The 13,241-nt window shown below is 44.2% G+C and overlaps 1 protein-coding gene across 1 annotated transcript in view; it reads right to left on the reverse strand.

The window, feature by feature from the left end:
* Positions 1–7,627, reverse strand: part of STIM2 (stromal interaction molecule 2) — a 73,363-nt gene extending 65,736 nt beyond the window's left edge. Inside the window, exon 1 of the mRNA XM_028743747.2 lies at positions 7,273–7,627. Coding sequence (XP_028599580.2) covers positions 7,273–7,537 — 265 coding nt within the window. The 5' untranslated portion in view covers positions 7,538–7,627. The remainder of the gene's footprint in view (positions 1–7,272) is intronic.
* Between the last annotated feature and the right edge of the window lie 5,614 nt (positions 7,628–13,241).

A 13,241-nucleotide genomic window follows, 5' to 3' on the forward strand; every position in this document is an offset into this window, starting at 1 on the left:
CTGGCGACTAAATATGTGACTTCTGGGCTATCGTCCTGTACTAATAAGGAGATGTAGTGTTGTTCTGAACGCCCAGGGAACTTATATAGGATGGGCTGGATAAACCTAGCTTGAATGTCTATGTAATACTGGCAATGAAGAAGGGCATGCTCCGTTGTTTCCTGCTGCCCAGAGCCACATGGGAATTTCCTCTCCTCATATGGTATCTTCCTATAACTGCCTTCCTGAACTGCTGAAGGGAAGGCCTGACAACGCGTCAAGGCGAAAGCCCTTCGTTGTTTTGGTATTTCAAGATTAGCTATGTATGACATTTGGGAAGTCGAGTATCTTCTAGTTTCGCTAATTAAAAATTTGGGGGACCTGGTCAAAGAAAGAATAAGACCACACGCTGTTTGATAATGGTTTTTGCTTGCTCATTCCCCATGTTAAGTAAGAACTGTGGATTGAATCCTAGAGTTGTTATTATATTATCCACTGCTCGTTTCCATATCGATTGGAAATCGTCTTTTAATAGTCAGGGAAGCAAGACCGCTGGGAAGAGAGGCTAGTCTCAGCCAATAATTGCATACGAGACATTACCAAAGATGCGTGTGTGGGAAGTAGCCCTCATTTAGCACTGTTTATCTAAAATCAACTCTATGCATATAAAAAATGTGGTAACTTTTTGCAAACCTAACCAATACAAATGCGTACAGGAAGCTGAAAGTTAAATTTCTACTGCGCACTGCACCCTTTCTGAAGTTCCATTTACGATGGAAATGATGTCTGTAATAAAAGTAGCCAATAATATTCCCAACTGAAAACTACTGTATTTTTCGCCCTATAGGACGCACTTTTTCCCCTCCAAAAATGAAGGGGAAATGTGTGTGCGTCCTATGGGACGAATGCAGGCTTTCGCTGAAGCCTGGAGAGCGAGAGGGGTCGGTGCGCACCGACCCCTCTTGCTCTCCAGGCTTCAGGAAGCTATCCCCCCAGCCCGGCAAGCTCCCAGAGCGATGCCAAAGCTGCGCGCAGCTTCGCCATCGCTCTGGGACCCGTTCTGGGGGCTGGGATCGGGGGAAGCTCGGGCTTCCCCCGCCCCCAGCCCCGCAAGCTCCGGGAGTGAAGGCGAAGGTGCGCTCACCTTCACCAGTGCTCTCCGACCTGCTCTGGGGGCTGGGGAAGCTCGAGCTTCCCCCGCTCCAGCCCCGCTCCTGGGGGGGGGAATAATTTTTTCCCTTTATTTCCCCCCCCAAAAAAAAATATCTAGGTACATCCTACGCATCCTATAGGGCGAAAAATACGGTATCGGTTCTTAACACTATAGTCTGAAACACATATTTGTGATATACAGTAATATATTTTTTGGCCTATAAGTACAGTGGTACCTCTGGTTATGTACTTAATTCGTTCTGGAGGTCCGTTCTTAACATGGAACTGTTCTTAACCTGAAGCACCACTTTAGCTAATGGGGCCTCCCGCTGCTGCCGTGCCACCACCACGCGATTTCTGTTTTCATCCTGAAGCAAAGTTCTCAATCCGAGGTATTATTTCTGGGTTAGCGGAGTATGTAACCTGAAGCGTATGTAACCCGAGATACCACTGTACTACATATATATAGCATTCACTGCCTGTGGTTAGTACAAATGCAAGATTACTGTAATTAGTGCAATATAAAAGTATATAACTATTACATAATGAATTTGCTCTAACTACTGTGGGTATCACATAGCTTGGTTTCCACAGCAACCAACACTGCAGAATGATAACTGTATCTAAAAAGAATGAAAGACAGGTCATTATATAACTGTCACCAGCAGTGCAAGATACTGCATAGATAGTTAATCACCAACTTTCAGTTTGGGAAACATAAGAGTTCCCAGGCAACAGACTTTTTTTACTTCATCCACACAAAAATGACCACTTCTAATTCAGTTCTGGTTCTAATTCAGTTCTGGTTTTCTTAATCCTTAAAAAGAGATGCCAGCTATACTGCACATTCAGTCTACTATTTTTGATATCTTGTATCATCATATTGTGAAAAACCATTTAATAAGCAAAATCCAGCTTGGACCAAAAATATACTCAGTAGACTAATGTTCCAGATCAGATCCAAGTGCTCTTGAAGACAACTGATTTTCTAGATCCATTCAAACTGGGGTTTATGTGTCCTTTGTTAACTTTGCAGTGGTTCCAGTCCTACATGAATGAACATTTCCAGAGGGTGCTACTTGGGAGAGTGCTCTTCAGCCCCATGGAGCCTTCTATGTGGGGTTCCTCAGAGTTCGATTTTACCCCCTATGCTATTTAACATCTGTATGAAACAGCTGAGTGGAGTCATCCAGACTTTGGTAATTACGCTGTCAGTAACATGTAAATGACACACAGCTCTACCTCTCTCCTTTACATCTGGCAGGCTTGGCTATGAATGTGCTGGACTGTTGTCTTCTCTTGGTATCTAGATGAGAGCCAATAAACTGAAGCCCAATCCAGGTAAAACTGAGGCACTGTCAGTGGGAAATGGCCTGCTCTACTGGGAAGTAGAAGAGAAGCTGGGATTTCAACCGTTGAAACTGTGTGAATTTTTATTTTATGGAGTCCGCTTTAGCTATTTGCTTATATTTTGATTTAGGCTAGTACATGTTGTGAGCTCTTGGAATAGAAAAGTGTACAAATTCAAAGAGACAGAAATAGCTTCCCTTCCCACCCAAAAATACCAAAACAATCCAGAGTAATGTATTGCAGAAAAGTTTGCTAAACAAATGATTGTTGTTGACAATGTTTGCTGAATAAGATGTTTTGCATGCAATGACATCTTCAGCCATAGTAATATGAAGAAGAATTTGGTTCCAATTTCCATTCCCAGCCTCAAAGCTGAAAGGCTCCTCACATGAATCCACGTAAAGTCCTACATCTATATTAGGCACTCCATATAGGACACTTGAACCATGGCAATTTACCACAACCTATCCCAAACTTAGAATATATGCAGCATACCATCACTTGTCAAGTAAGATTGTTTCTCATTTATCAGTGTAAACATGCAGCTGTACTTCAGAATCACTATTTAGAAAGTTGAGATAAAAGCAGCATAGCACAATAGATATCAATCTACAGGAAGACTTCAGAAAAAGAAAGATTAACTAGAAGAAACTGATAAGAGAAAAACATACCCACAGTAGACAGGAAATATGCTGAGAACTTGGAATACAGGTAAGAATCCCTCAAATCCCAAGATGTTAATACATTGTAAGTCAAAGTGAATTGTATGTTGTATATTGTTTATGTAAGATGCCTAAAGAACATTGCTGATCGATGGGTTATAAATGTAATTATTATTAATTTATAAACCACCAATCAGCAAAGTTCTCTGGGCAGCTTACATAAATATACAAAATACAATTCCCAACACAATAAACAAAATAAAGTAAAACTCTGCAAAACTTGACTAAAATCAGCATAACCCCCAGCAGCAACAATACTTAAAACCAGCCAAACAAAAAACAAAAAAACCAGCAACGGGAAACTTGGTGCAAGAACTAAAACAATACATAAGATTGTAAATAAAAGGTCTGGGAGAACAGGAACTGGTCTTCACTTGGCAGCTAAAAGATCACAGTATACATACCAGGGCAGTGCCCATTTGCCAAAGCTTCTTTTAGACCAAAGAAGAAAAACAGAGCTGAGAAACTGTTTTTATACAAAAGAGAGAGAAAAGGCAAGAAGGGTAAATGATTCACTGCACACTATGTCTCTGATACTAAAAAACAGAACAGAGAAACCTAATTTAACATCATGCTATTCTGGAAATACCACAGATCCTTAAGCTATTTATCCAGAAAAAACTTTTCTGGATAACAAACTTTTCAGATTTATTACAGTATAAATCATGGTTTAGGTCCTAAATTGCCACCACTCCCCTCAATATCCCAGAGGCCAACCAATTCACAGCAGCAAGGTTTCAGGGGGCTGCAGAGGAAAAGGGGGCAGGAAAGCCCTGCTCCATTAACATGGATCCAAGCCAAAGTATTTAAAATAGAAAACAGGACCACTCCCATGCTAACAGGATAAAATAGAATCACACACTCAATCTAGTTATCTGAAAACACTAGTCAAATCCCCAACATTATTCCATCATTTACTACTGCAGAGTGCTCCACAATTCCCCATTCATACCCATTGGCCCCACCAAAGCAGCAGCCATACTTGGTACCTAGAACCTCTGGCTCCTCGCAGCATCCTCTGGCTGGGAGAAATTGCTAAAACTACCCTGAGTCGGGAACCCACAAATACAGGACACATTTTCTCTGGCTCTTCAGCTGTTCCTGGCTGTGTTATATTGCTTCTCCCAGTTACAGAAATACTATTAGAAAAAGCAAAGTAGCAAAGCCAAGCAAGTTCTGGACCTTAAGAACAACCAGGAGGAGGACAAAACAGTTCCCTGTGGCATTCTGCAATGTGCTGAACAGCCATTAGAACAGGACTTGAGTTCAAATACCTATTTACTCATAAAACTCACTGACAGGCCACAGGCAAGTCACCAGCTCTGAGCCTAACTAACATACCTCACAACGTTGTTTGGAAAACTTGATACTACTATCCACATACCATTCTGGACACCCTAACAGAAAGATAGGGCACAAATGAAACAAATAAAGAAAATTCTGCAAAGTCTGCAATAACCCACACTTCAAATGACCTGATATATGCTCTCCCCCCTCCCGCAACCCGGGATGCTTATCTTTCTCACAGAAGCACACGTCTTTTTTGCCATCGTTCACAGAAGCTACATACTTCTGAAAACACTTCCATGTTTTGTTGCTTTTAAATTTGCTTTTAAACAGTGTCTGCAATATGGTCAATTCATTTCCAAAATGGTTACTTTTCCCCCCAGGAAAGTGATTCACTGTCAAGGTGTTCGCTGAACACACTTTTGAAGATGTCAAAGTACAGTACAGGATTCACAGGACAATGTCAAAGTTTCAGTTCCATCTATCACGTCCACGAAACTTCCTCCAGAACAATCTACATTCCATCTTCTCATTTTCAACAGTATGATGGCAAGTTTATTTCCTGGGAATGAATTCATCCGCCTCTGAGCAAGTCTTCCTGCTGATAATATATTATCAACACTTCATAGGACTGTTTATTTCACTCCCAACTTCCTTCACTCTGCTTCAGATTCCACTAACGTGCAAACAGCGTCTTTTGCCCTCTGCACAGCGCAAGACCCAGACGCAAGATAAATGGTTAGAGCAGTTGCTATATTCCAGTTACACACAACTATAAAACATGCAGACAATAGGATGATAAATATTAAACAGCACCCTCCTACGAAGATTATTTTTAAAGCCTCTGGAGCACTTTTATAGTAACTTCCTTGTGGGCTAATGTCGAGTTAGAAGTCTGGGATTGCCGGGAAAGCTTCACGCACTTGCCTCAGTTCCGCATTGCTGCCTCTACTCCTTTTGACTAGTAATTCAAACACAGAAAAAGAGAGAGGACCAGAGTTGCCTGCCGACACATCTGGTTCTTCTGCAGGAATAAGTGGATGAGCAATGAAAGAGCCAAGAGAACTGCACTGACAGCCTTCCCACTCCATTTATTTTTTACAAGCCGTTTAAGACGTGTAAAAAAAACCAACACATTGCAAATGGGTAAGATAAATGAGGAGTTGGCCCAAGGGGGGCTTAGAGACTGAAACTGAAATCCTAAGCTCTTCATTAATGCTCCACTCAAAGACAGGAATTGAAAGGGTGCAACACTGGCTACATTTCAGTGTAGCAAGGGTGTTCAGAAGGCTGCCTAAACAGTGTGATTTAACAGTTAGACTTGGGAGACCAGAGTTCGAATCCCCACTCAGCAAGGAAGAGCACTGGGTGATCTTGGGCCAGTCACCAGCCCAGGGTTGTTAATGAGGATGAACTGGGGAGGAGAACCATGTACACAGCGTTGAGCTCCTTAGGAGGAAAAAAGTGACGTATAAATATAATTACCAATAATAATAATGACCAAACACTGCAAAGAACTGAAGAACGGAAGACAGTAATTAATTCTCCCAGCACGCCAGGACTGAAACCACAATGTATATGAAGGACTACACATGTGAAATGGATTTTATATTTGTAAGATGTAACACAGGCACTGTTTGTAAGGAGGAAAAAATGTCTCTTAAACAAGAGATGATGCAGCTACGAGAGGAAATGATCGACATATGTTTGCAACAGCAGTGGGAAACCTGATTTTATGAAATTGTATTAAATTGAAGTAATTTGGTTTGGTAATAATCTGGAAAATTAGTAAAATAATTTCGGGGGGGGGGGGTACTACCAATGACCAAACTCTGTCAAGTGTTCCCTATTATGCAGCGCTTAGGGTAAAACGCCACTACTTCTCCCACCTACACATCCAAAGGTACGTCAGATCTTAAGTTCAGCCATAACTAGCACTAAAAGCCTTCCCAGTTTTCATCCTGCACACACCTCACCGCAGGACAGAACCTGCTGAGTGTTACCTGAGGCCAACTCGGGTCCTCGGATGTTGTGGGACTACAACTCCCATCCTTGCAGCTAGGGGGGGTGTTATTGGGTTATTGTTTTTATTTTGATTTTATATATTGTGATCTTTTCTGTGAACATCCCTGAGACCTCCAGGTATAGAGCGGTGTATAAATTCAATGAATCAACAAGCAAGCAAACAACATCTGAGGACCCACGGTTGAGAAAGGCTGGTTTTAGGAAGCTTTCTTCCCTTCCCTTGATCCTCACCCCCCCCCCAAAGCTCCATCCTTGGAGAGACCAGCAGCTCCCCCGCCCCTTGGCTTCTCCCTCCCCAACTGAGGACCACTTTACACGCGTCACACCCCAACAACAGCTCGCTCTCGCGAAACACGCGTCTCCCGCTCCACACGTGACGCCGACACCCCCCCTCCTCCCGGAGCAGAGGCGAGACCCGAGGGATCCCTCCCGTGCCCTGCATTTAATGGCCTTTTACTCCTTTCGCCTCCCTCACCCGCAGGAGATGCCGGCGCCGAAGATCCGCATCCCCGCCCCCGCGCCACCAACTCGGGGCCAACTTCGCGCGTCGCAGCGGGCGAAAGGGGCGAGACACGCGTCCGCCGTTCCACACGTGACGTCAACGCGTCCTCGTCCCTGCGAGCCTCGGAGGAACCGCAACGAAGATTCCCTCCCTCAGCGCTGAGGAAGCCTCGGCGGCTCCCCCGTTTCCTCCTCCTCCGGCGGCGGCGGGGATGCTCCAACCCCCCGGCGGCTTCCCTCACCCGCTGCTTCTCACCTGTCCCCGGGGCCGGGCTGTCGGAAGCAGCCGCAGAAGCCGCTCCGCCTCCGCTTCCCCTTCTGCCGCCGCCGCCGGCCACGTCCGCCGCCTCCGCCTCGCAGCGCCCCGGGGCCGGCGGCGAAGGCGAGGAAGCAGCGCGGGCGGCGGCGGCGGCGGCGGCATCCGCCTTCGGCAAAAGCAGCAGGAGCAGGAGCAGCGGCAGCAGCAGGATCCCTCCCGGCCGCGCGGCTCTCCTCACGGCGGCGGGGCAGCAACGGTTCATCGGCGCGGCGGCTCGGCTCGGCTCAGGCGACGGGCTCCTTCGTCGTCGCCTCAGCTCGCGAGGATGCCGCCCGCGCCGCCGCCGAAGCCCCGCCCCCCGCCGAGGGGGGGGGCCCGCTCGCGCTCCGCTGACGAAAGCAGCCGATGCGGCGGTTGCTGCCCGCTCGCGCCGCCGAGGACGCCACTCCGCATGCGCGCCGCCACGCAGGCGGTGGGGCGTGCGCAGTAGCGGCGAGCGAAGCCGCGCCTGCCCTTACGGCTTGAAGGGTCTCTCTCTTATCAAGGGAAAGGAGCAAGGCAAGAAGGGGCGGCTGGGTGCAGCGAAGCCGGGAACGAGATGGCGTTGTTTTTTTGGGGGGTGAGCACGCTCAGGGGCGTCCCTTTGAATGGGAAGCTGCCACGTGGGGATGCGCATGCTCAGGAGCATCGCTGTCTTATTGACTCCTGCCACGTGGGCTGAGCATACGCAGGGCCAGCGCTTTATTTTTATTTTTTATTTTGAAATAATTTTTATTTGGTTTAACAAATATAAAATCGTAACAGTACAACCGTATATATCCATATTTAAAGATTCCTCCGAATCTCTGGACTTCCCACCTTCCCTTCCATGAGTCTATTACTCAGTTTACTATTGTTGTTATTATTATTATTATTATTATTATTATTATACACACACATACTGAGTAATACACACTGAGTTATACACACAAAACTAATATGTAGTTAAAAATGTAATATGTTACATATATATATTACACACACACATATGTGTGTGTGTGTAATATATATTTAAAATACTCATTTTACATGCTTAAGATATCAACGACTTCCTTTCTCTTTCTGTTGTTCATTTTACATATCATGAATCCCTGTATATTTTACAAAAACTATACCATTCAGTATTCCATTATTGCATTCACACACACACACACACAGAGAGAGAGAGAGAGAGAGAGAGTGCTTTTTTTCTTTAAAAAATGTTTAGGGGTACTGTCATTTTCCTACACATAATGTAATATTGCCCCTCAATGAGGCCAAAGTTCGATTCACAAAATGTTTAGGGGTATGTTGTGGCGATCACACAGGGTCCCCGGACGTTTCACCGTCTATTGATCCCTGTACTGAGTCCAGTCAGGGTTAAATTGGAACATAAACTTCTGTTTATTTATTGCAGTTTAACAAGCATCTCAGTCAATTACAATCATGGGGTGCCTATCCAGACCTATATTTCCGCTACCTGCTCTCACTCACTAAACCACCTCTCAGATATTTACTTGTCTTCCTAGCTCCTAACTGTTCCTGACTCAGCTTATTTCGCTACACTAACTCAACCTACCCACAGACTCTATCCCAATTCACTCCAACCAACCTCCCAACAAACTCCTCACTTTGCCCCTCCCAGAGCTGGTTTTATAGTCCCTCTGACTCCACCCCCCTGGGTTCTGATTGGGTAACCCGTTTAACTATTTCACCTCCAGCACTCTCATATGTTAACGTCACATATGTGTACCCCTGTGTCCTCCCATAAAAAAGCACTATGTGTTTGTGTATATATAGAATTTGGTTCTTTGGTTGGGACCTCGCTCGTTTTCCATTTTGGGGCCGCAGTAGTAGCATACATAAATAACCTTTTTTGACACCTGGGAATTTCAGTCTGAATTATCCCCAGCAGAAAGGACTCTGGGGGTTTTTTGTGGGGGGGAGTACTTTTAAACATTTTTTTCAATTTATTGTGGATCATTTCCCAATACAGTGGAATCACTTTTAATTAAGTGCAGGGGTGGGCCAGAAGGATTACGGTAATTCTTTTTCCTTTTGCGGGGAAGTACATCCCACCACATCTAATACTCAAGTTTTAGCCCTGCCAGCTTGATAACACAGATCCCATTTTTATGGACTTCTTCAAAGAAGTTTCTCTGTGCCGCTGTAACAATTTGTCCGTATTTTCCCAGGCTAATCCCTAGTTCCTGTTTACCCAGAAGCAGGTCCTTCTTCTTTGAATGAGGCTCCTTTCCAAAATAAAGGTGTGCATTGAATTGCAGTCAGTTTTCAAATGAATGGAGAATGGAGAACTGCAAAACCATCAATCCATCGCTTTGAAACAGACTGTGTATTTACTGCATGTAAGATCATCATTTACTGGAGACATTGTGATCAAAATGCAGTCAAGCTAATAAGATTTTTTTTTTAAGAAAACAACGGGCTGCTAAAACTGATGCCTTGTTATTGAGTACCTTCTGTATTTGAAGCAACAGAATCATATGTGTGTGTGTGTGTGTTTGTGTGTTTCCCATTTTTCAACTAGCACTATAAAATACTGGTTGCGTTGCCATTTTCGTTGCCAGCCTTCGAGTCTGCACTCCAGCTTACTTAAGGACTCTTATAAATCCAGATGGTTCTTGTTATGTACTGAAGTTCTCACCCTGGGCCAGCAGGGGGATACTGTAGACAGTTATGCAAATAAGGGATCAAAAGTGATGTTCAGTGATTGGATAGTTTTAGAAAATTGTTACAGTTACGTTGTACTGGAGCTCTATATAAGCAGGCTGACTGAACCCTTCAGTTCAGTTCTGTTCTGGCCTGTGAATAAACAACAGCTGTTTGAAGAATCGCTGTGTCATCTTATATGTTCACCCACAACTTAGCAGTTCTAACTCTTACATAGCAAAATCCGAACTATTGGTATTTATTTACCTATTATTTATCCTTTTCAGATATATACATTTCACTGATTTTACATTTATTTTGACATTTTAAATCTTGACTTCCTTCCCCCTTTCTGTGGTCCCTTAAATTTATTTTTAATATCTTCTGCATATCCCAATTAACTTAACTTTTTTATTTATCTCATATATATATATATATATATATATATATGCAGGTTTTGGTGTCCTCGGGTGTCTTCCCGTGTAAAAGTTGGGGTGTCTAGGCGACGTTTCGACGAGGTCTCACTCGTCATCTTCAGGCTGGTGCTTTCGGCTTCTTGTTACTGGAACAGAGCAGGATCTCAGTGTTTGAGTTCCTATAAATACTGTTGAGGAGGTGTTCCCAGGCTAGTGTGCCTTTTCTTCTTTTGTTCCTTAATTACTTGAGGGATATCTTGAGTGATTTCTTGAGTGATATCCTGAGTACCACTTAGGTGGGTCATTAGGTGTGGATTAGTTGCTAAGGCCTTTGTGTCTTGACCTCTTGAACTTTGTGAAGAGTTTTTCTGAGAAGATGGCTGTACTGAAATTAGTTGTGTTCTGGCTTGGCTTCGTGTATAGGGGCGAGCTGTGGTTTTGTGGCCTGTGCCAGCCAGATCTGTGTAGGGATTGCAGGGGGGTGCAGCATCCGGAGGTGCCACCATGGTTTGGCTACTGGATGGTGTCTGTAATTTATCTGTGGAGAGGGTCTGGGTTAGGGTCTGGTGTGGTTGATTGGTGATGGCGTTCTGTGTGCCTCTGGATCTGGTGTCAGTTTTTGTGGGGAGGGCTAATTTCCAGATGTCTGGCAAGCGGGATATATATATATATATATATATATATATATATATATATATACACATACACACACACACACACACACACACACACACTTATATATATACTCTTATATAAAGGTAAAAGGTAAAGGTACCCCTGCCCGTACGGGCCAGTCTTGACAGACTCTGGGGTTGTGCGCCCATCTCACTCAAGAGGCCAGGGGCCAGCGCTGTCCGGAGACACTTCCAGGTCACGTGGCCAGCGTGACAAAGCTGCATCTGGCGAGCCAGCGCAGCACACGGAACGCCGTTTACCTTCCCGCCAGTAAGCGGTCCCTATTTATCTACTTGCACCCGGGGGTGCTTTTGAACTGCTAAGTTGGCAGGCGCTGGGACCGAGCAACAGGAGCGCACCCCGCTGCGGGGATTCGAACCGCCGACCTTTTGATCGGCAAGCCCTAGGTGCTGAGGCTTTTACCCACAGCGCCACCCGCGTCCCTATACTCTTATATAGCTCCTGGTTATTAAAATCCTGCCAGTGTTTTTATCTGTTTACAATTTATCTGTAAATTTTTAATAAACTATTTCCATTCTTTTATAAGAAGTTTGTTATCTTGATTTCTTATTCTTCCGGTAAGTTTCGCCATTTCTGCATATTCCATAAGTTTTTGTAGCCATTCATCCTTGCAGCAATGATAATATTTTAAACATAAAGGACTAGAATTTTTTGTATACTGTGTGCATTTTAAAGAAAGATGCCTTCTGCTGAGTACACAGCACATTGGGCTTTTAAATCAGTCCTGCAATCAGACTTAAAATCTCACCTGTAGTGGCTGATTGCTGCATTTCAGTCTATTCCATCTAACCAAGTTTGCAAAAGGAGGGAGATACCTCTGGATTTGAATAGTCGTTTAGTTGTGTCCGACTCTTCGTGACCCCATGGACCAGAGCACGCCAGGCACTCCTGTCTTCCACTGCCTCCCGCAGTTTGGTCAAACTCATGCTGGTAGCTTCAAGAACACTGTCCAACCATCTCGTCCTCTGTCGTCCCCTTCTCCTTGTGCCCTCCATCTTTTCCAGCATCAGGGTCTTTTCCAGGGAGTCTTCTCTTCTCATAAGGTGGCCAAAGTATTGGAGCCTCAGCTTTACAATCTGTCCTTCCAGTGAGCACTCAGGGCTGATTTCCTTCAGAATGGAGAGGTTTGATCTTCTTGCAGTCCATGGGACTCTCAAGAGTCTCCTCCACCACCATAATTCAAAAACATCAATTCTTCGGCGATCGGCCTTCTTTATGGTCCAGCTCTCACTTCCATACATCACTATTGAGGAAACCATAGCTTTAACTATACGGAACCTTTGTCGGCAAGGTGATGTCTCTGCTTTTTAAGATGCTGTCTATGTTTGTCATTGCTTTTCTCCCAAGAAGCAGGGATCTTTTAATTTCGTGACTGCTGTCACCATCTGCAGTGATCATGGAGCCCAATAAAGTAAAATTTCTCACTGCCTCCATTTCTTCCCCTTCTATTTGCCAGGAGGTGATGGGACCAGTGGCCATGATCTTAGTTTTTTTGATGTTGAGCTTCAGACCATATTTTGTGCTCTCCTCTTTCACCCTCATTAAGAGGTTCTTTAATTCCTCCTCACTTTCTGCCATCAAAGTTGTGTCATCTGCACATCTGAGGTTATTTATATTTATTCCGGCAATCTTAATTCCGGTTTGGGATTCATCCAGTCCAGCCTTTTGCATGATGAATTCTGCATATAAGTTAAATAAGCAGGGAGACAATACACAGCCTTGTCGTACTCCTTTCCCAATTTTGAACCAATCAGTTGTTCCATATACAGTTCTAACTGTAGCTTCTTGTCCCACATAGATGATAGAAAACACTATTACAGGAAATTACCCACAGCCTGATAGATATCTGATCACCCTGACTAAACTTCCATCCTGTGAGCAAAGTGAAATCAACTGTCCAAATCACGTCAGAATTTTTATCCCTTGACCAAGTCTATATTATTCAACAAACATTCATAGAATTATGGGGAATGGTAGATGTTGGAACAATCTGCGGCTGCATGATAGTTAAAGTAAACACTGCTAATCCCCAAACATCTGCCTGGGGTTTCCTGCTTCAGTTTTCCTACTAGAACTGTAATCCTTTTACATTGTGAGCTCCTATAGGAAATTTTATTATTTGATTTACGCCAGACAACCTATAAAGGAGGTCTAGAATTTTTTGCA

Source organism: Podarcis muralis, chromosome 9 (assembly GCF_964188315.1).
Source record: "Podarcis muralis chromosome 9, rPodMur119.hap1.1, whole genome shotgun sequence".
Classification (NCBI taxonomy): Eukaryota; Metazoa; Chordata; class Lepidosauria; order Squamata; family Lacertidae; genus Podarcis; species Podarcis muralis.